We start from the raw sequence: 22,640 nt of genomic DNA, 5'->3' as shown, positions 1-22,640 counted from the left end.
CAAAACCAGAATCTGCATGTTCAACAATAAGAATTCCATCATTGTGTTACTGCCAAAGAGTCATTGTCTATTCAATCCAGGACCCAAATATGTGTCTCAGATTGTTTTTCTAACATCATTGAGCCATATATTAGGCAGAACAGTAACAAACAGAACTGTGGACTCTTCTGCTATAGATTTCTATTTAAAATTACCTTATTTTTCTAACTTTCAGCCCCCACTACACACTAAAATTTAACTTTATGCTTCCTGCAAACCTTGTAATACATTTCCCATCAGCTCGTGTATATATGTATACGTACATATAAACTTAACATATGTGTATTTACTAACTGAAACTTCTTTCATTAATATTTCAAATAACTTTCTAATAATCAAATCCAGAGACTTATTTTAGCACATATTCTACTCGACACACAGAAAAATAAGTTTCTTCTCCCCGCTTCCTTCTATTCAGTTGAATGGAAATATTATTGAGAGAAGGAAGCACTATGATGATGCCTAGGTGTCTTACTCAAGCAACTATGTGGACTGTAGTGACAATTACTTTTATCTGGAGTATTATTAGAAGGAGACTCTGGGGGAATGATCACGGGTTTGGTTTGTGCATGTTGAGTTTGATATTCAAAGGAGCTATCCAAGAGAAAAGACAACTAAGTAAATGGATATAAAACCCAAGAGGACAGATAATAAGCCTGGTAGGAGTTTTGGATGTCGTGGCATATTGATGGTAGCTGAGAACTCTGGAATTGATGTGATAACATAGGTGAGAATTTAGGGTGAGAAAGGAAGTAGACTGAGGACAGATCTGTAACAAAATGCAAAATTTGGCAGCTGGGTAGATGTGGAAGTAAAAGCAAAGAAAATTGTGAAAGATTGCTCAGAGAAGTGGGTGAAAAACAAGGGAAATGGGAGTCACAAAGGCCAGGAAGGTAAAGGGCATGGTCATCACAGTATAGTGCTTGCAGATGCTCAGTAAAACGAGTACTGGAAAGCATCTATTTAATTTAAGGATGTAAATGTCAGTAGTAACCTTTTGGAAAGAGATTTCAGCAGAATGATAGGAGAAGAAGTCAAATTAAAGTGGTTTAAGTAGTGAATTAATTTGAAGGAATGGAGACAGTTTCTGTAGATTGTGTATTCTAAAGAGGGAGTTGTACTGCCCCCTATGGGTGAATGCAGACTTTCATTCTTTAAAAACAAGAACATAACTTGAATAACGAATGACTGTTAATTTTTGGAGTGTTCTGAGAACGAAAGAGTGAACCTTATTGTCTGAAATACACAAAACATTTAATGGGTTTCTGGAATTCATGGAGGCTAACTGTAGTCCCCCTAAAGTTTTATAAATGCCAAAGTAGAAATTCCTGCAAAATCAACTTAATAATTTAGAAAATAATACAAAATAAATTTAGGGGAAATAGGAAAAAGGAGATGAAATAAAGATAAATGTTTTAATTGAAAAAAACGATCAAATGCATTCAAAATTATTTTTTAAAAGAATCAATGTAATTTGAAACTCTCTAGCAAATTTGATCAAGAAAAAGAAATATAGGCAAATATGTAGAAATAAAATGTAATGAGAGAGCAAAGACTGAGAGAAATTATAGAGGCCAATGAGAGGTCACCAACAAAATAGTAAATAATAGGAATTTGAAAGTTATTTAGTACTTAAACTATAAACCAAAAGGCAAGACGCCAGAGCAAAGGTTTTTACAACTTCCTAACAGAGTCCTAATGGACTTGATTAATAGGTCTGAGGCATTAAAAACTTCTGAAGTATTATTAATAAAGATTATGCTAATCAGAGAGATGTTTGGTCATTTGTAGAAGCATAAAGGATGAAAATCCTAGAGACATAGGTGCCCATCCAAGCACTGTGTAGGGGGCAGGTCCTATTCATGTCACAAGAAATGACAACTATGTGATGGCCACATGAGGCCACCTAGCTCGACACTATTCGACATTTAATAGTTGCCTGCATTCTTTCCCTGATGCAGCACTCTTGACCGTAATTTGGGTCCCTACAGCATTTTTTTTTTTTTTTTGGATATTAGGCAGAAAAATTTTTTCATGCATGTGGTACTTCTCTTTGATTCTATATCTCAGTTTCCTTTAGCTTGGTTAATGTGAATACTAATAGGGAGATATATTTGATTTTGACAGGATCATGTTTATGAGCTAACAAAGCTAAGGCAAAAAAGAATTACTCCAAAAAAAACTTACTAAGAGTTAAATGATGCCATATTCAGAAGATTATTAAGAGCCAAGACATTACGCTTTCTGTGGGACATGCAAATATTCTTTCAAGCTTCAATATTTCAAACTTCAGTATGTTCTCTACAAGTCATATGTCTCAGCGCTGTGGTTGAATACAACAGATAATCCATGTGATATGCTTATTGCTGTGGATGGCAGAGAGTAGGGCACAGCAGTAGTGACAGCAGTGGAAAGGTTCACAGAGAACTTACTATGTGTCAGATACTCTTCTTAGAGCTTTACTTGTTTTAATTCACATTATAATTGCATAATTGAGGTCTATCACTTTAAACAATGAGGTACATGTGGTACTGATGAATGAGTAATTTTTTATCTTTGAAAAGCCAGGGAAGTCTTAATGGAGGAAGTGGTTTATCATTTTTTTTGTAGTTTGAATAGAAACTCAAAAAGGGGTGGAGAGTGGGGTAAGATGGGAGATAAGAGTATTTCAAACAAAGCAAATGATAATAGCACCTGACATATGCAAGAAATGATGTCCTCTAGTCCTCTGTAGGCTCTGAGTGTGGGCCCAATTGCAGAGGTGGTTGAAACTGTGTCAGAAAGATGGTGAGAACAGAGAAAGCGCTTGAGAGGATGATATTGGGGCCATCAAAGGCTTCAAGTCAGGGAAGGACATCATCATATTTTTAGTTGAGAGAGGGGATGTGGGAAGATAAAAAACAAAACAGATGTAGGGGGAAATTATACTTTTCTGAATATAAGCAGGTGATAAATATATGAGTGATAAATATATGATAAATAAATATGTATTCATCATAAATATATGATAAATGTATGTATCTGTGAGTATGTGTGAGTGTGTGAGTGTTTATGGGCATATGTGTTGGGGGGAGTGGACAAGAAAGAAGACATGATGGATGCATCATTCCAAAGTGTGTCACAGAGTAGATAATTTAAGGACATACACTTGGCCTCTTTGATCCTAGGACAGACCTAAAGCCAATGGGTATGTGTTAAAAAAAAACGTCAAAGCTTAACATCAGAAAAAGTTGATAATAATTTTCTTCTACTATAAGGCAGTTATTTCTAGTCTCTTAAGTAACCCTAACTCTCCAGGTATGTAAAATCCTTAGGGCCTCTCTACCAGGTGCAGATGGTGTGGACTCCTGCATTAGGCGTGTGGGGAGTTTATTGAGATCTTTAGGTTTCTTCCAGCCCTGCTTCTTTGCTTCTATGACTTATTGTTGTGTGTTAAGACATGGGTTCAGTAACTGGCAAGTACTGAGAAAATGATTTCTTTACCTTCGCATTGGCTTCTAAACTCACAAGCCCTTACTTGAGCGCAGTGTAATCCGTGAGTCCCTGGCTGGTTCATGCTGGCTTCTGTTCATTCTTCACTCATATGCTTTCATGCTTCCCTTGAAGCCACCGCTTTCTAAGATATTTGTTGAGCCATTTGCTGGGCAGAGAGGAGGACAAGCAAAAATAGGAACAGAGGGGAAACCACTCAGAAAAAGCCAATTCTCTGGGCAGGATTTGCTGAGAGATGATCCCTTAACAGTTATTGACGTGCGCTGAAAACTCTTCAACTTCAACAACCACAAGTTTGGTATAAGAGAATAACGGCAGCAGGGCTACTTTTTGAACTCAGTTGGAGGACAATGGTAATTCTCCCAATGAACTACTTCATTTCATGTTCCCTACCTGTCACATCCCCTCTCCCAGTCCCACCTTCTGTCAATACGTCTCTGAAATGGGTTGGCTTCACTCTTGTCCTTGTCGCTATGGAGTAGCTCCTGTTATCACCCTCCAGGGCATCCCCCTCTTCTTATTACTGCTCATCCATGGAGCAATCCAGCCTCACCTTTGTGCTTTCTTGTTCCTTCTATGCTCTCTGTGGCTTCTATTCTCTGCTCTGTGGCTGAGTGTGGTTATCTGCTCCTCAAGAGCCCAGGTTGGAATGCAGGGGAATCCTCTGGAAGGATGTTATAGGAATATGAAGATTGTGCTCTGAGACTTGAGGCCCCTTGGGACAGAACCAGGAAAGATAATGGTAATAACAATAGCAGCTAACATTTACTGAGTGCTAAACATGTACCAATAATTGAGCTAGCTGACTCATGGAAATGTGAAGATTTTGTTAGGTGACATGGAAAAGACATAGCCTGTATTCTGGCAGATATTTTCTCAGCGATCATTAGTTCTCTTCTGCTTTTTACAGTAGCTTATACGGCTTTGAGAGGGACTATTATATTGGAAAAGAGTTGCCATTTGATGTTGTCATCTTGACTATGACCAAACTCAGATTTGATATGGCTTGAAGATTTGGGGGAAGTTATCTCAGATCTCTTGATAGACTTAAAAGTCAGAAAGGCAAAATGGGATTTCCTCTCACCAGTAAAGTGGGATTTCCTCTTACCAGTAAAATGGGATTTCATCTTCCAGTGTCTTACAGATATTAGCCTCAACATACATTGTGCTTTACTTCATCCCTAGGAATCTGGACCTCTACTCAGGCAAAAAGGGGCTGTGATGAGTGTCATCTACATACAATTGGCCTAGGATCTTATATGTGACTTTATTTAGATTATAATTCTCTCTAGACGGTGGATATCCGCAGCTGTTTAGGTGTTCACCCTGAATGTCTCTTTGTTTTCTACCACCAAAGTCACAGAGTGTTTCTTGAAAATATGGCTCGTCTTTGTGATTTCGCCTGGTGTCTTGCCTACCAGGTTTTTGTATCTATTTTGACTGCAAGGAAGACCCATCTATACGCGATTCCCATTGCTTCAAAAGTGAGATTATGGTTATGGAGCAGAATATAAAGTTATAAACCCTGAAAATGTAGAAATTAAATAAAAAACAGTTTGGTTGGGAAAGAATTTGGGATGTAGTATTAAATATATGATTACTCCACCTTTAGCAGTCAAGGCTCAAAAGACAATTTAAAATTGAAAAATAGGGGCCAGCCTAGTGGTGCAAGCGGTTAAGTGTGCGTGCTCCGCTGCAGCAGCCCACGTTCACCGGTTTGGATCCCAGGTGCACACCGACGCACTGCTTGGCAAGCCATGCTGTGGAGGCATCCCATAGAAAGTGGAGGAAGACGGGCACAGATGTTAGCCCAGGGCAAGTCTTCCTCAGCAAAAAAAGAAGAGGATTGGCAGATGTTAGCACAGGGCTGATCTCTTCACACACACACAAAAAATATGAAACACAAAGTATTAAACTAAATATTATATTTATCAGTATAGAGGTAAAATTGTCAAAATTGGCATAATATTTATAGTATTGATAATTCTGAAGTTGAATTTGAATGAAGAGTACATGTGAGTTCCTTATAATATTTTCTCTCTTTTTATGTATATTTGAACATTTCCCTAATAAAATGTTTTAAAAAATGAAGTAGTAGGTAGAAGACGGTGGTGGACTGGGAAGTCTATTAATTTCATTATTGTTTATAGTAAGGGATAACAGATACTGCCTAAAGAAATAGAATATTAAATGTGCATGTTTTAATATGGCTCACAAGATTTGTTTTTACATTATTAAATGAATGAAAAAAAACAAAAAACAGTGATATTTTGTGACACATGATAATTGTATTAAATTCAAAATTTAGTGTCCATATATAAAGTTTTATTGCAATACTCTCATGCTTATTTATTTATGAATTGTCTATGGCTGCCTTCATGCAACAATGGCAGAGTTGAGTATTTTTGAAAGAAGCTGTATGGCCCACAAAGCCTAAAGTATTTACTATCTGACCCTTTGCAGAAAAAATTTGCCAACCTCTGACCTAATTGGAAATGGACATAAAAGATAAGCAAATGTCAAAGAAATGGAGATAGAAATATTTCCTGATCATATAAAAAGATGTTCACTCGCACTTAGAAAGTAATTGAAATCAAATTGAGATATTTTTCAATCATTATACTAGCAAAATCCAAATATATCAAAACATTCTGGTTGTCAGGGGTATAATGAAAGAAGCTCTTTCACGATTGCTGATGGGACAGTTAATAAGTACAACTTATATGGAAGGAAATGACAATACTGTTACTGTTATCTACCAAAATTATAAATACAGAAAATCCTTTACTTAGCAATTCGACTTCTAAAAATTTAGCTTACAAATGCATTTACATATGTGCAAATTGACATATACACAAGATTATTCACTGCAATATTATTTATAAGAGTACATAAAAGGAAAGCAAAGTAGATATTCATCAACTGGGAGATGATAAATAAGTTCTGATAACATACAATGTACCAGAATCAACACAATGAAATATTATGTAGATGTAAAAACAAATGGTGATGCTCTTCATGTACTGGTTATAAATTATCTCAAAGATATATGTGTATTTTAAGAATCAAGTACAGGACAGTGCAAAGTTTTCACTGGGAAAAGTATAAATGTGCATAATTTCTTATTTATATATAAATACATTTCTAAAAAGAAATACAACAAACTGGAAATAGTTGTTGACTTTGGGGAGGGAAATCAGAATGATTGAAATAGATGCATAACGTGATATTTTCTATATATATATATATCATAATAGGAAAATTCAACTGTGTGAATGTTTAACACTGTCAACAATATTTACAAAAAAAATATCCTTTTGTTGTTGTTGTTGTTTTGCTGAGGGAGATTTGCCCTGAGCTAATATCTGTTGCCAATCTTTCTCTATTTTGTATGTGAGCCACCACCACAGCATGGCCACTGACAGTCGAGTGGTGTAGGTCTGCTCCCAGGAACCGAAACCAGGCCACCGGAGAGGAGCACACTGAACTTAACCACTAGGCCACTAGGGATGGCCCTAAAATACACATTTAATGAACTTTAAATTCTGTGAATGTCTAACATTGTCAATAATACTTACATTAAAATGTGTACAAAATTAATCATTATTGATATGAAAAATGGAATAGAAGGAATTAAATGGTAACAAAGCATGCTAAATTCTTCATTTATTTGAAGATGAGAGACATTTTGAGTAACTTTTGACTTTATAAACTATGTATGTTTAACTTTACCCATAAGAATAAAAATACAGTATATAACTCCAAAACAAATAGGGAAAATAATAAAAACAATAAATCTGGTAGAAGACAGAAAAGAAAAAAATATATATAAATCAAAAGATAGAAACCAGATAGTTGAACACATTCAACTATATATAAATTTCAGGTATTAATAATAATACAAGTATAAACTCATAGTGATAAATATAATGAATGAAAAAACAATAACATGTGAGAAAGTTCTAAGAAATTAAAGCATAGAGATGAGTGGTAACTGATTTTGCAGAGCAAGGAGATATGGAACCTAATTGGCTACAGAGGAACAAGTGAACAAGAAGCCACACAACTTTGGTAACTCAGAAACTTATATGAACTTGAGGCATTTGGAACTTAGGATGGCAGGGTGTATAGGCCTCAAAACTGGATGATTTTGTGACAATCAATGTGAGGATGAGTTAGATACAAAGATTCACTCCTCCCCACCACACAGACAGATGATTACTACACTCTAAAAATGTCAGATTGCATTTTTATACACAGTTTTATTGGGATATAATATTCAAAGGTAAAAGTACCCACTTTATAATTGTATAGCTCAATAATTATTACATAATGAATAGATCCTGTGTCCTCAATTCAGACCAAGAAATAAACTATTACTATGCCCAAATAGTCAATTTTGGTAGGTGTCCCATACGCAGTTGAAAAGAATGTGTAGTATGTAGTTGTTGATTTCTTCTTCTTTCATTCTTAATTAGATCAAGGTTTTATCTTATGTTTTTCAAGTCTTTTAAATCCATTTGATTTTTACCGTTTGGACTACTTATTATGCCAGCTATTATGAAAGGTATAATAAAATCTACAACTATGACTGTGGATTTATCTACTTTTTTTGGTGTTCTGACAACTTTTACTCTATATATTTTGGTTTCTATTTAAAATTTAGAAAGTTTTTTTACCTATCTTGCATATTTTTATTATGTAATGTCCCTCTTTATTGATAGTAATGCTTATGCCTTGAAGCTTACTTTATCTGATTTTAGCGTAGCTATTCCTGGTTTCTTTTAGTTGGTGATTACATGGAATATCTTTTTAAATATCTTTACTTAAAATGATTCTGTGTCCTTCTATTTTAAATAATTTTTAAAAGAAGCTCATATATTTTTAGTTCTATATGACAATATTTGTTTTTGTTTTTGTTTTGGTGAGGAATATTGGCCCTGAGCTGACATCTGTGCCAATCTTCCTCTATTTTGTATGTGGGACGCTACCAAATCATGCCTTGATGAGCAATGTGTAAGTCCGTGCCCAGGATCCGAACCCGTGTTCCCCGGGCTGCCAAAGCAGAGCATGCAAACTTAACCACTATGCCACCATGCTGGCCCCGACAATATTTGGCTTTTAATTGGAGTATTATCCATTGATTTTTAATAAATTAAATTATTTGAATGCATTTAAATTTAGCATCTTACTATTTTTAAAATTTTTTTATACTCTTTTCTCATATCCGGCTTTGTTTTAGACTATTTATTATGTTTTATCATTATATTTTTCTTTATATAAGATTTTGGTTAAATAATATTTTGCTATTCTTTTATTAATCATCATAGAGATTAAAATATGCATCTTTCACTTACCAAGTATGTGGACTGAATGTTTGTGTCCCCAAATTCACATGTTGAAGCTCCAACCCCCAAGGCGATGGTATTTGGAAGTGGGTCTTTTGGGAGGTAACTTGAATTAGATGAAGTCATGAGGGTAAGACCCCTGTTTTGCAGTTACTGTCCTTTTGAAAAGAGGAAGAGGGATCAGACTTCTCTCTCCACTATGTGAGCGCACAGCTAGAAGGTGTCTATCTGGAAGCTGTTTGGTGATAAGTATTTTATTTTTGGTAATTTAAGAATACAAAATATTATATTTCTTTTATACTGTCGATCTTTATTTATATTTACCCAGGTATTGTTCTTCATTGCTTCTTGCCATCCCATACTCTATTGAATGATTGCCCTTTAAATTTCCATTGGTGATGGATTCTGTGTTTATTTTGCCTCTATTATTGAATGATATAATTTCTGTATATAGAATACTTGCTGGCATTTATTTTCTTTCAGAAGTTTGGTGACATCACTCCCTTGTCTTTTGTATTTCCATTGTTTCTTGTTAGCACATCAGAAAGAGAGTCATTATTCTTTTTACTGAAAAATTGATGGATAGATGGCAATATCTTCTCTTTTCCTCTAATTTTAACATGTTCTCTTTAAATTTTTCTTTCCGCTATATGATTTTGAACTTCCTTGGTGTGTTTTGTTTTTTTGCTTTGTATTTATCCTTCTCGGATAAATCTCCTTGAATCTTTGGCTTATGTTTTATTACATTTGGAAAATATTTATGTTATTACATTCAAATATTGCTTTTTGCTCCATGATACTCTCCTTCTGTGGCTCCAGTTACACATATATTTGATCTTTCCAGCAAATATCAAATGTTCTTTAAGATATTTATTTATTTATTTATTTATTTATTATGCTTTAGCCTTTCACTTCTCTAGAGATGAAAAGGTGAAAATTATCTACAGTCTGGATATAACCAAAGTTATTTTTCAAATATTTTGAGTCTTTCTTCAGTTGTGTCGAATATGATTAAACCTATCCATTTAGTCTTTAATTTCAGTAATTTTTCAGTATTTCCATTTTTTTTAATAGTTTCAAATTTGTTGCTTAAATTTTATACTTCGAAATTTAAGTTCTTGGCTATATTAATCAAAATTATTTTAATGTCTGTGCATGCTAACCCCAATAGCTTGATCTTCTTTAAATCTAATCCTTTTTCCTCTTTTCCTTTTTTTCTTGGTTTTTGTTCACTTCTTGTATTTTCCATTCCTGGTTAGATTTTAACGAAGGTCTTGATAAATTGTAAGGATAATTCGAGATCTTGGCTAATATCATCCTGCTGACATGATCTCATTTTACTTCTTATTAGAGTGACCAACCATCCTAATTTGTGGCTAAGGGGTTGCCTAGGATGGGTATTTTCTGAGATAAAGCTAGGAAAGTCCTGGAAAAACTGGGATGGTGGTCACCCTAATTCTTACAGACAGAGTAGTAAAATTAGGTAATGAGTTGATTTAAAAAACCTACGTTAGGCTAGCCTATTTCTAATCTTCCCTACCTCCAATATGTAAATTTTCTGGAATCCAAATTTATGCCTAGATATTTCCAGACCCCCTCATCTATGGGGATCCTTGTGTTTCAAGTTTTGTCCCTCCATACTCCAGCCCTTTGAGACTGCTCTAAGCTCTTCTTATTTTGTCAGCTATTACTTTTGAAGTGACAAATTTCTTAAGGGGAAAAATGGTACCAAACATCAGGCTCACTTGTCTGTGTTTTCTTTGTCTTAGGATTCTTGGCCTTTACATCCTCATTGCATTGGATGCTGTCTGAAGTCATTTACAAAATATATCTCTATCTTTTCTAATTGTTCTTAGAAGGAGGATTGGTCTGAAGCAAACTAATATTCCTTTGACAAATGTGGAAATGCTTATAACATTTCATGCATTTTTCTCAAGTGTTCTAATTCATAATTTAGCTTCATGCCTATCTGAATATAATGATATATCATTTTGTCCTTTTGAGGACATAAAAGATCAAGATAGTTTCAAAAGGTCTAAATTTTAAGTTAGAATATTAAATATAATGGCAGAAAACAATGGAGCCAAATTCGATATTTTCCCATAGAGTCACACTGGATTCTGCTTATTGTTCAATTCGTAGACACTCAGAGACTTCATTTCACTGTGTGATTTTCTCGAATTTTGTCTGATCTTGAGGTTATCTCTGAGATAGGACTTCTGGAAATTAGAATGATAAAGATTGGAAAGAATGAAGCTAGACGGTACATTATGTACGGAGTCCTTTCTAGAATGGAGCTAATAGGTATCCATTAAATAAACCACGATCTGACAAACAATACATTTATAATCTCAATGTCTTGATGGCCTTAAGTTTAGGAGTAAACATATTTAAGAAGCCTGAGGATTCATCACGCAATCTTAGAGATAAAAGAAAAGTTGGTACCTAAGATTCTAGTTTTATGTCAAGCCACCTGACAACCTGGTAAGATTTCTTCCTGTACCTCTGTATCTATAGGATATCTTTCTCCAGACATTCTAAAGATATCCTCTCTTCTCTTTTCCTCCCAGGGAATTAACACTGTCTCATTTCCCTGGTCAACTATGGGATGGCCCTTCCTGTGGGTTTACCTACTTGGTTTCACTTGATATTTCGAAGTTATAGTTCTCTGCTGAGTTCTATCAGCTCTCATTGGGCTATAAATGTAGGGTACAATTATAGGCAACTTAAGATCCCCGGGTCAGAATCTATGGAAACTGGGTATCTGGAAACCTGGAGGTAGAGTCACAGAATTAACTTTTATAAAAATCTTTGACCACTTTGTCATCTCTGCAATGCACAATGCAAGCAAACCATTTAAAATTCACATTAAAAAGCTATATTTGCATGTGGGAGTGTCAGAAGGTTCATTTTAAAGTGGTTCTCAGCATCATTCCAGGAGGTACAAAGTAGAGTAGAGACAAAGGTAGAAAAAAAACCTGTTTTTAAGCTCTTTGAGGGAAGAGATCTTGTCTCTTTTGTAACCACTTTATCTCTAGGGCCTAGATTTGTGCCTGACCCATTGATTGTGCTCAATTAATGCTATTTGACTGATTACTTAGAGAATCCAAGGAGCTGAAGTTCTCGCTTAGTTGACAGTACAGTTTAGAGGTTAATAGCTTAGACTTTGGAGTTTGACCCAACTGGATTGCAATGCTAGCTCTTGGATATAGGTTTGAATAATATGTTTACTATATCTAAGCCCCAGTTTTTTATCTGAAAAAATATAATAATTGCATTAATCCTACTTCATAAGTTGTGGGAAGTGATTGAAATGAGAAATATAAAGTGCCTAGAATACATTTGGATCTCAAAAGTCTTAGTTTTTTTCCCTGGAAATATAAATGTAAAATTTTTACATTATTTGAAATGTCTGCAAAGGAATATCCAATCAGACAGAAAATATTAATGTCCACAAAGGGAATGCTTGCCTTTTCGAAAGATTCTGCATCTTGGGTGGAAGACCTTCAGAATTTTGCATAATGAACAATATTTTTAATCTTTGGATCTCCCAATGTGGAGTCTTGATGAAGTTGAGTGAATGCCACATCAGAGCTGGTACTGGAAGCCTCTTGTGAGCCAGCTAGTATGTCCTCCTGCTATTGAGGTACCAAGAACTCAAGAGAATGTAATTCATTTTAATTCCACTTCCCCTAGAACAGAAGGCTCAATAGATTTCCCAGGACACCTTTCAACTCCTGATTACGTTTACCTATGGGGAATGCTATGTTTTCATAAACAATTCTTCCAGCTATGTAAAGTAATGGAAAACCTCATGTCACACAACATATTTTAAAATAACTTCAATTCTTTATAGTGTTCTGTCACACATAATCCATCCCCACTTGCACCTCCACTGCAGTTCACTGCTAGACTATAGAGAACTTCCTTTTAGATAACATAATTTAAGGTAACATCATTTGCATAACAGACAAGCAAGGACCACTTGTGATTACAGAAAAAAGTCCTTTCCTACTTTGTCCTTTGTCTAAATTGCAGCTCTCTTCTCTGATAGCATTCGGACAATGCCATGACGGATCTCCTTGGTCTTAATGCTGTAGACAATGGGGTTGACAACAGGTGAAAAGAAGAGGTAAGCACTGGCCATCATAGCATGCAGCAAAGGGGACACATGGAGTCCAAAGCGGTACACTATAGATAAGCCAATCATAGGCACATAGTAAGCGAGCACAGCACAGATATGTGAGCCACATGTGTTGAGTGCCTTCCTTTGCCCCTTCCCAGTGGTGATACACAGCACAGTGTGGAGTGTGAACCCATAGGACACCACAATGAGTAGTGAATCTAGCCCAAAAGTGGAGATAACAATGAAAAGCCCATAGATATTGTTGAATGAAATGTCCCCACAAGGTAGATGGATAAGATTGGGGTGGAGGCAATAAGAATGGGAGAGGGTATTATGACCACAGAAGGGCAGGCGCCTTAAGAGCATGGGCAATGGGGCCATGAGCATAATGCTTTTCAACCCAATGAAAGCCCCTGTACGAAAGATACGGGGCAAGGTTAGGATGGCTGTGTAGTGCAATGGGCTGTGGATGGCTACAAATCGGTCCACAGACATAGCCAGCAACACAGCTGATTCCATAATGGAGAAAGAATGGATGAAGAACATCTGAAGAAGACATGCATCAAAACTAATCTCAGTGGTGCCAAAAAGAAAGATGCCTAGTACTGTAGGCAGAGTGGATGCAGAGACACCAACGTCAGCCAGTGCCAACATAGCAAGAAAGAGGTACATGGGCTGGTGTAGGGCAGCGTCTGTTCTGATGACATGAAGAATGCTGCCATTCCCAAGGAAGATGATAATGTACATCAAGCAGAAAGGGATTGATATCCAGATGTGCTCTGCCTCCAGCCCTGGGATGCCAACCAGAATGAACGTTGTAGGTAAGAATTCCAAAGAGCTATTGGAGTTCTTCATGTTGAAACCTCATCCCGTGGAATCAGTGCTCCCTTGAAAGTTAGAAACAATCTAGTGAGATGTCATCACAATGGAAAAAGATCCCTGGACACTGAGGAAGAGGAAGAGGAAAACAAAGCTCACAGATTTAGATAGCCAAAGTCTCATGCCTGAAAATTGACAAATGACCACCATCAGGAAATTCCTGGTATTAAGGGAGTTACAATCTCCATCAGAGGAAATTTCAAGGCTGATAGAAAATTATCACTGTAAACTGAAGTTCACCTTGGATCTGCTAAGGAAGAAATGGTTGCCTTTACTTGGTGTGGAGATGCCTGGCCCTAAAAAGCTGCTGGGGAGACAGGCATGTGTAGGCAATGTCAGCCTAAGATATGAACTAAGGTCAAAAATGGGTGAGAGATAATATTGGTAAATATATGGATATAAGGCAAATAGCACACTAAATAAAAACAGCTAAATATACCTGATGAATGAGTATAGCTATATGGATAATTGAGGTCCAAAGCAAGGCTGAGAAGTGAGAGTGACCAGACCCTGGAGCAAGTGACTGGAAAATTAAACTAGAAAAGAATGTAGTTTGGACCCACACTGGGTTTAGCTGTTCTGGGCTTTGAAAAGACTAGGAAGCAACTGGAAAGATTATGTGTGAATGACAGAATGAGGCAGGAACCAAGGCTGGTGGATTTGTACGCAGACTTTAAGGTTCATGAAAATATTCTGTGATGGTGATATTTACAACCTCTTGACTCACAGTCCCAAAGACAACCTACCTGATCCACTGGGACTTCTTTCTGGCTCAGACACACCTCTGAATACACTGCAACAACAACACTGGGACCCTAAACAGACTTTCAAGGAAGGTTCTCCTGGACAGAAGAGGAAGGCAACAGAGAGGAGGAGAAAACCACGTCCCTAAATTGGGTATGTTTTAAGCTGAGCACTGATTCGGCCAGCACAAGAATAACAATAAAATCTTGGACTGACAGAGTAGGAAGGACCTCTGAAGGTATTTTTCTACTCATTCACTCACACACACACACACACACATACATCTGCTCACGTACTTGCACATGCACGTATTTCCTCACTTGCTGATGTCTTGTCAGCATCTTCTCTGATGAGAACTCTCAACTCAGCCAGTGCTCAACTTACAGGGGCCTCACTACCACATGCTGGTTATTATTAAGTTCTTCTTTGCAGGTTAAGGAGATACTCATTCAATGATTCAACTCATTCAATGATTCAACTCATTCATGATTAGAAATTAACACATCAATGGTTGATTCACAATTTCGTTAGCTTACCAAGATGGTGGAGTTAACTACTACAAGCACACTAGTTATACAGTATTTTGTGGGAGAAGGACATACAGACATAGTTAAGTTTGTACAGATCCCATTAGACAATTGGATTTACAATAAATTTTTTAAATAAGAAATGGACAAAGCTAGCTTTCTTTTCAGAATCAAAAAGTAGAACAAATGGGAAAATTATGGTATTTAACCTTCACAAGTTTGAGCCTCCACAAAGAAGGCAACCAAGTTTTACATTTTTAACAGCCTTTTTACATAAACTCTATCTTCTCTTAGTTCCAAGTTTTATCTTCATTCCCAATTATTCCAATTCTATCGTTATTTGAAAAGAAAAGCCTTCCTAGTTATTATCAGAAACTACTATTTGGCTTACCCCCTCCACTACTCAGCAAACAACAGAGAGGATGCACATCTGTAACCAATCCGCCCTTCTTTATGCCGTGCACCATACACGACCCTGGCCCTACTCAGAAAATCTCTTCAATTTTCACCCACAGGTCAAAGAACACATCTTCTACAAATATTCAAATACAGTCATCACACACCCTGGAGTCTTCTCTCTAATCTAGTTACAATTATGTTACGTGCTACAAAAGAAAAGTTCAAGACACAATGGGAGGGACCTAGGGGAAAAACCTAATTTATTCTTAAAAATCAGGAAAATTTTTCCTTGGAAAGTGATATTTAAACTGAGACCTGAGGAATTAGTAGAATTTTTCCAAGCTAAATGAAGAAGATGGGCATAATGTCATGCAGAAAATAATTACTATGCAGTGGGTATATAAGACTTCACTTTGACAAGAACTAAAAGAAAACAGGGAGAAAATGAAATTTGTTAATGGATATTAAAATTGTTGATTTTTTGATAGTTTTTACATCCTTGAAATCATGATAGGAAAAAATGGAAAAAAAAAAAAAGGCTATTGCCTGCCTAAATTAAATACAGGATTCCTGTGTACCTATCATAGTCTGATGCAGTTTACCTCAACAAATATTAGCTTAGGAAAAACTTTGTGCTGGGGATTGTGCTAAAATTTAGGTAGGGAAATTTTGAGACAAATTATTGACCTTAAGGAATGATCACATACGTCAGAACTTGACATGGCTGAGAGACTTGGGGGACACTTCTGTTTCTCATTTGTTAGGGGGAATATATGTTCTTGCCTCACCTCCAAAAGCCCAACATATCTTTCTTAACACTTTAAATGGAGCAAATATTGCCCTGCCTGTGGGTTGAGCAGTTGTTCCTCCTCTGTGTGTCCTCACCGCACCCTTGATCCTTTTGCACCCCAGTTCTTGCCTAAACCACCTACGATGACCTGATGTTGGAAGGGACAAATCTTGAGGGATACCTGAAACTCAAGTCTCCTTTCTCTATTCTCAGCAATCTCCTCTGCCTTTCTATCCTCTTTTCTGTGTTTTGTTTTTTTTTTTTCCCTATTCTTTTTCCTTTTTTGTATCCTTCCCATCTTCAACCTCCAACGTCTCCCCAGCCAATCAGGGCTCAGGTGTCCTTCAAAATGATCTTAAAAAGCAATCATTGCCCTGAGTTTAGGATTTGTATTACAAGAGCATTTCAGGATTGGGAAAGGAAAAAAGGGACTATTTAGTTTCTAGCCTACTGTAATAGGACACAACAAATCAGCAGAAAGAAGAGAATGTGATGCAGTGTATACTCCATCCCTGGAAGTAGATGGAATTGGAGGTGGATGCTATGTGCAGTATAACCGTACCTACTTAAGCTTTATGAAGCTCTGTTTCTTTGTTTTTAAAGATAGAGATGTTGATACCTATCTCAGAGAGCGGCTCTGAGTGTTTAATGTGAGCCTTTAGCAACCAGTGAATACTAGCATCTCCCCACTCTTTCTGCCTCCTCTCTCAGGCATGCTCAGAAGGGGTCACTCAAAGTCAGATTGTCCTCAAATTCCTATTAGTAATGATCTTTCCTTGTCATTGCCTCACTAGCACTCAGATCACAACTGTGAGGAAAACAAGGACACAAGGACTTTCCATTTAACAGATGAGCATATAAAGAATATACAGGCACTGAATAACTAACTTAAGATGGTATGATGGAAAAACTATTTCTAGAATCCATGGCATTCTCTGATGTTTCTGTTTTGTTCTTCACCTGCTGTCAAGTTTAGGAAAATCTTCCTCTCATTCCATCACATAGGTTCAGGAAGCTAGGGGGATGACTATTGACTAGGGATGAATCTAAAGGTCTAATTGTGGGGTAGAGTTGGGACTCCTTCTGAAAGCTGCTTCAGGAGGCAGGACTGATAGATCATGGGCTTGAAAACTCACCACAAGCAGAACTGACCTTTGAGCATCAAGTGGGACTGTGGAAGCTCACTTCAGCAAGTCCCTGCCATCTTGGCATTAACATCTCCCTAGTCCTAGGGTTGGAATGCTGCCTTCCTTTTTGTAACCTGATCAGGTCAAGGAAGTGGAGGAATAGAGAGGGACTTGTCTTCTCTAAGGAGCAATTATCCAGGTAATTACATCACCCCTTCTCAATGTCCAGGGACCTATAAGGGAAAGATGCAAAGATATAGAGTCAGCATCTCTGTGCAATGAGTGTAATAATAGTGTGTACCTCCTATGAGAATGAGATAATTGATATATGTAAATTGCTTAGAAATTGTGTGGCTCATAATTAATGTACTATAGTGGTTAGCTAATATGATAGTTATTATAGGACAATTGTGTCCTGGAGAAATAATATATTAATCTACTATGTTCACCAACTATCACTTTTATAAAGAGGCATTTAACAAGTAATGAGCAGGGCACAGATTGTTGGTATCCAGAGAACATCAAGGGTGTTTAATATCAGGAGATGACAGAATCCAAGTGGTTAAGCTCCTGTGAGAAAAAAGTTAAAGACTGAATTGGGAGCAGGTGAGGGGGAGACTGATCAGAAGATATGATAACTAGGGCTTTGCAGCATAAGGTGACTAGACAGAGCTAGCAGAAAGTGAGCATTTCCAGAAACCAATGTTAAAGAGAATTTAAAATCGCTAAAACAAGCAGTTTTTATTATTTGTAAATTACCTGTTTGTTGGCTAATTTTCTGATTAATAAGAGAAATAAAAAAAGGAAAAGATTTGGCTTGAAAATCCACCATGACACATTTATAGGATTTTTTAAACTTGTTTTGAAAATATGCTTTGTTCTGCTGTTGATTTAACAAGAAAGAAGAGAGCTTTGCATAATCAGTGAGGAGATACTTTAAATGATAAGTTATGTGGGTAGATTGGATCCAGATATATGTGAAGTCATTAATGAGCTGAAAGACTTGGAGAAAATGGAGGGATTAAGTGAGAGATGGCCTTAATAAAGTGAAAAAAAATCTAGTGTGAATAAGATGGTGAGGGAACTTTGGAGAAAATATCTATGATCAGAACATGGGATACTAGAGATTAACAACAGAAGAGAAGTACTTCCGGCTGATGGGGAGATGCAGGATATGGCCATGGAGTGAGCAGCCAAAGTAAAATCAAATTAAACTTCTTCGAAATTGAAGAAGATCAGAAGCTGTGATGTTAGTAAGGTCGTTAAATGGATGACGCGTATGGACACTGAGCTGAATATGGGATGTTGGTATATTTTTCCCCAGATGTCAGTGTACATTTAGCAAAAATGTACAAATAAAGGAGATTGTCAGTTTCCATTATAAACTGAGATTGTGTTCTGGGAGACCTTTGGTCAAATTTCCCTTCATTAATTTTCAGCACCCTTAACACTTGTTATACATTTAATGATCTTGAAAAAAATATGAAAATTAGAGTTTGTGTTTATTAACTATTGTCCTCAAGTGAGTCATACCAAGGACACCTCACACCTTTCTCAGAAAGACATAATTCATATCATTCTAACTAATGGAACAGGAAATATTTGCAATCTTTCCACGCAAAGTATTTGTCTAGAAATTTTTTTCAGCTGTGCAGCAATTTTTATATTAAACTGTTGCTGAGGAAAATATACTTTATATGGGAACATTGAGATGAAATTGTGTTTTAAAAAATGGAGGATATAATTTTCTGCTACTGAAAAAACAGGAATTATATAATTTGTACTTCAAATAAGACTAGGATACTGGAGTATCAAACATAGCATACTTTTGTAATTCCACGTCTCATATGAAGTTTTTTCATAATAAATGGAAACAAGGAAAATCCCAATACACCATATATGGAAAAACACACTACATATATTTTAGTTTACTCTATCACAAATGCGCTTGCACTATGTGTGTAAAACTTAATGTTACATAAATTTTATGCATTTTAATATAAACATTTAGTTATGCATTTTCTTTCCCGGTTTAGCCAAAATAATTTATCTATCTGTCTATCTATCTATAAGATATAAGCTTCTTTAGAGAAAAATGCTGTTTAATTTTTCTTGTCTTTTTGAAAGACTTTAGTTTTACTTTTTGACAACAATGAAAATACCAGCAATGCGACTATAGTGAGATATATCACTTAGAGGGAGAAATCAGGTTTTTCATAAAGTTGACCCATGGGCTTAATGTGTGATAGATCAAAGCGAAACAAACTTAACTAAACTAAAACTAAAACAATGAGAACAACAACAACAAAAAAAAAACAATTAAAAAAACCACAATGTTAGTTTCTAGCTATATGATATTTGTTTTAGGTTTAGTAGATTATTCCCGCACATGAAGAATTTATGATTTCTTATTTTTTCCAGAACTCTGTATTAGTATAAATTTCCCTCAATTTTTAAAACAATTTAAACATATTTTGACATGTCATTAACATTTTCCATCCGTGTTTCATATAATTTAAAATATGTCTTAAATGCCCACAAATTTAAGTTTGTTCTTGGAGGACAGGGGAACTTGCCCTTTCAGCCTAGATCAAAAAAATTAATGAAGCTGTCGCATTGATGTCACCACTGCCAATCACCTCTGCATCAAGAGAATTATAAAAGAGATTAGAATAGCTCATTTCCCTCCCCTTTAATGTAAATACTCAGATGTGTGCCAAACTCTCTGTGCTTGTTTCTAAAAATTGAAGGATGTAGATCTGATTGAATTTACAGAGGAGGAATTTTTTTAAGTAGAGGACTGGAAATAACATGAATGTGCAATTTTGTTTACTAGGACATTAAGTAGAGAATTAAGAGATAGGACAAAAACAACCATTTAAATGTTGTTTAGGGCTCCTGATGTACACAACTTTCTATTTATTAAAAGTTAAATTACACATTAGGTATAGCCTAGAGGGAAATCACCCCTGATTCTTAGCAAGCACTTAATGTAATACATCCTGATACCTAGTAAATGTGTCTTTGGAACAGAGAAAATGCCCTTGGTTTTCAGTCTAACTGGTAGTAGAGACATGTCTTGGACTGAGAAAATGATCAAGTATGCAATGCTTGTTTAAAATCCATTGGCTTGTTGGATGTTGAATAAATAGGCTCAATTCATATTCTCACTCATGACCACTTTGGAAACCAGCCATGATTCAAAGACAAAAACTATGCTAGACTCATTCTGATGTCTAAATTAAAACCTATTTTAATAATAGGTTTCATCAATATTGGAAGACATTCCTCTTGTTTTGCCATCGCAATAAAAAGGTTCTCTACATATAACCCAAATATACTTGGTATGACAGCTTGCTCATCTTCTATTTTCCAAGAAGAGAAAATTTTAATATCATATAGAACTTAGTATAACAGCTTGCTCATCTTCTATTTTCCAAGAAGAGAAAATTTTAATATCATATAGAAAATTTTTCTTGCACAATTACGAAACTTTTTTTACCTATTTCTCAGTCTTTAAGGTGAGTAATAAAAAACATTTTAATAAATGTTGAATATGGATATGTAATGAGTCCAAGCAACTCCAAGAATATAGAAAGCTTAAAGTATATTATATTATATGTATCAGATTCAGATTAGAATTTTGAAGTGACCTGGTTCTTTATTTAATCAGTAGATGGATGATATTAAAAGAAAAATCACTTTCATTAGAGACAAAATCTAAATATAGCTTCATGCAGTAAAAAGTAATCTATATCTCTTTTTGTTGACCATTAATCTATATTAGCATTTTGGTATCACCTAGTTTGTGGGGTGGGGTAGAATATTTAAAAGAGAAAGAGATTGGCCTCAGGGTATTAGATATGAACTTATGTCGTCCCAGGAAATCCCATTAAGTAAATCTATATGTCCCAAAACCTCTTGGGACCATGCCATCCCTTCTTCAGGGATGCTTGATTTCTTTTTGAGGTATTTTTTGTTAATGATACTGTTGTTTTCTCCACCAGGAAAAACTAGCTCTATTTCTATTCCATTCTACTTTCTCTTTTGCTATAGGGCCTTCATTTTTTTCATGTGAAGGAGAACATTTTTCTCTTACTCCTCCTTCATTCACGATAGCTCATAAATCAGCAGTGGTGACAAAAGCCATGCAGGAGTATGAATACCAAATAGGCATCGCTACAGTCCGAAATGATCCAGGAATGCAAAACCCAAAGGTCCTCTCTAGTCTGATAACCCCTAGCCCTTTTTCAGTACCAAAAGCAAAATGCTATTGCATTTCTCTTGAATTTTGATGCTCTAGGTATTGGGGTGGATTGCAGATGGAGAAAGAGAAGAATGCATCAACAGTGGCATTCTACAGGAGTAGAGATGCTGCACAGATTGTCAAAAGTAGTACAACTGGAAGAAAATGATCATTGACATTAAATACAAGAGTACATAGACATGATGAGAGTCTTCTGCCCAATTGTCACAGACAAAATGTCTAGTATTGTGCAAAAAATCAATATGTAGGGATCACCATGAGCAATGAGTCCAGCCTGTAGGTAGAGGTGACAACAAACAGTAGATAACAAGTGCCAATGGAAAAGTTCATATGGATATCTTCCATAAAGGTAAGTAGGAACAGGAACATCAAATACCTGAGTCTCAAAGACAATATCCATTCAATAATGCAGGGAAATGTTGGCATAATTGAGCAGAAGAGTGGGTTAAGGAATGCCAAAAAGTGATCCACTGAAATAACCATCAGAATAACTAAGCCCTGGGAGTCAAAGAGTATCTAGAGAACCCCTAGAAGAAATGTATATCAGCACTGATCCTAGTATGCTAAAGAGGAAATTATCTGGCAAGGTAAGAAGTAAGTTGGGAAAAGTATCTTGATCGCACTGAGTGGCAAAATATTCAGGATGAGGAATGTGAATTTATATACGGCATGTTCAGTCTAAGTGAGGTGAAGAAAATTATGGTGTACATCAGACAGAAGTGTCTGTAGATCCATAACGTGCTCTTCCAATACCTAGATGAATGGTTCAGGTGAGATCTCCACAAATTTATTGGGGTAAGATCATCTTGCAAGACAAGTGTACGAATGAATATTTGAAACAAATTAGAGGTATATAATGATCATTGAGTTATGAGCCGCTAATCAAAACTACATCTTCAGAG

The 22,640-nt window shown here is 36.0% G+C and overlaps 1 protein-coding gene across 1 annotated transcript; it reads right to left on the bottom strand.

Moving 5' to 3' along the window:
- Nucleotides 1-12,906: 12,906 nt before the first annotated feature.
- Nucleotides 12,907-13,860, bottom strand: LOC131408048 (olfactory receptor 51J1-like). Its single transcript, XM_058544615.1, has one exon. It carries the CDS (start codon nt 13,858-13,860, stop codon nt 12,907-12,909), a length of 954 nt encoding a protein of 317 aa, XP_058400598.1.
- Nucleotides 13,861-22,640: the final 8,780 nt, after the last annotated feature.

Source organism: Diceros bicornis, chromosome 7 (genome assembly GCF_020826845.1).
Source record: "Diceros bicornis minor isolate mBicDic1 chromosome 7, mDicBic1.mat.cur, whole genome shotgun sequence".
Classification (NCBI taxonomy): domain Eukaryota; kingdom Metazoa; phylum Chordata; class Mammalia; order Perissodactyla; family Rhinocerotidae; genus Diceros; species Diceros bicornis.
The sequence above is the reverse complement of the archived record's forward strand: the minus strand, read 5'-3'. Positions and strand labels throughout refer to the sequence as shown.

Coding starts and splice junctions, on each gene's coding strand:
- LOC131408048 (XM_058544615.1), bottom strand. CDS start 13,860: ATGAAGAACTCCAATAGCTCTTTGGAATTCTTACCTACAACGTTCATT.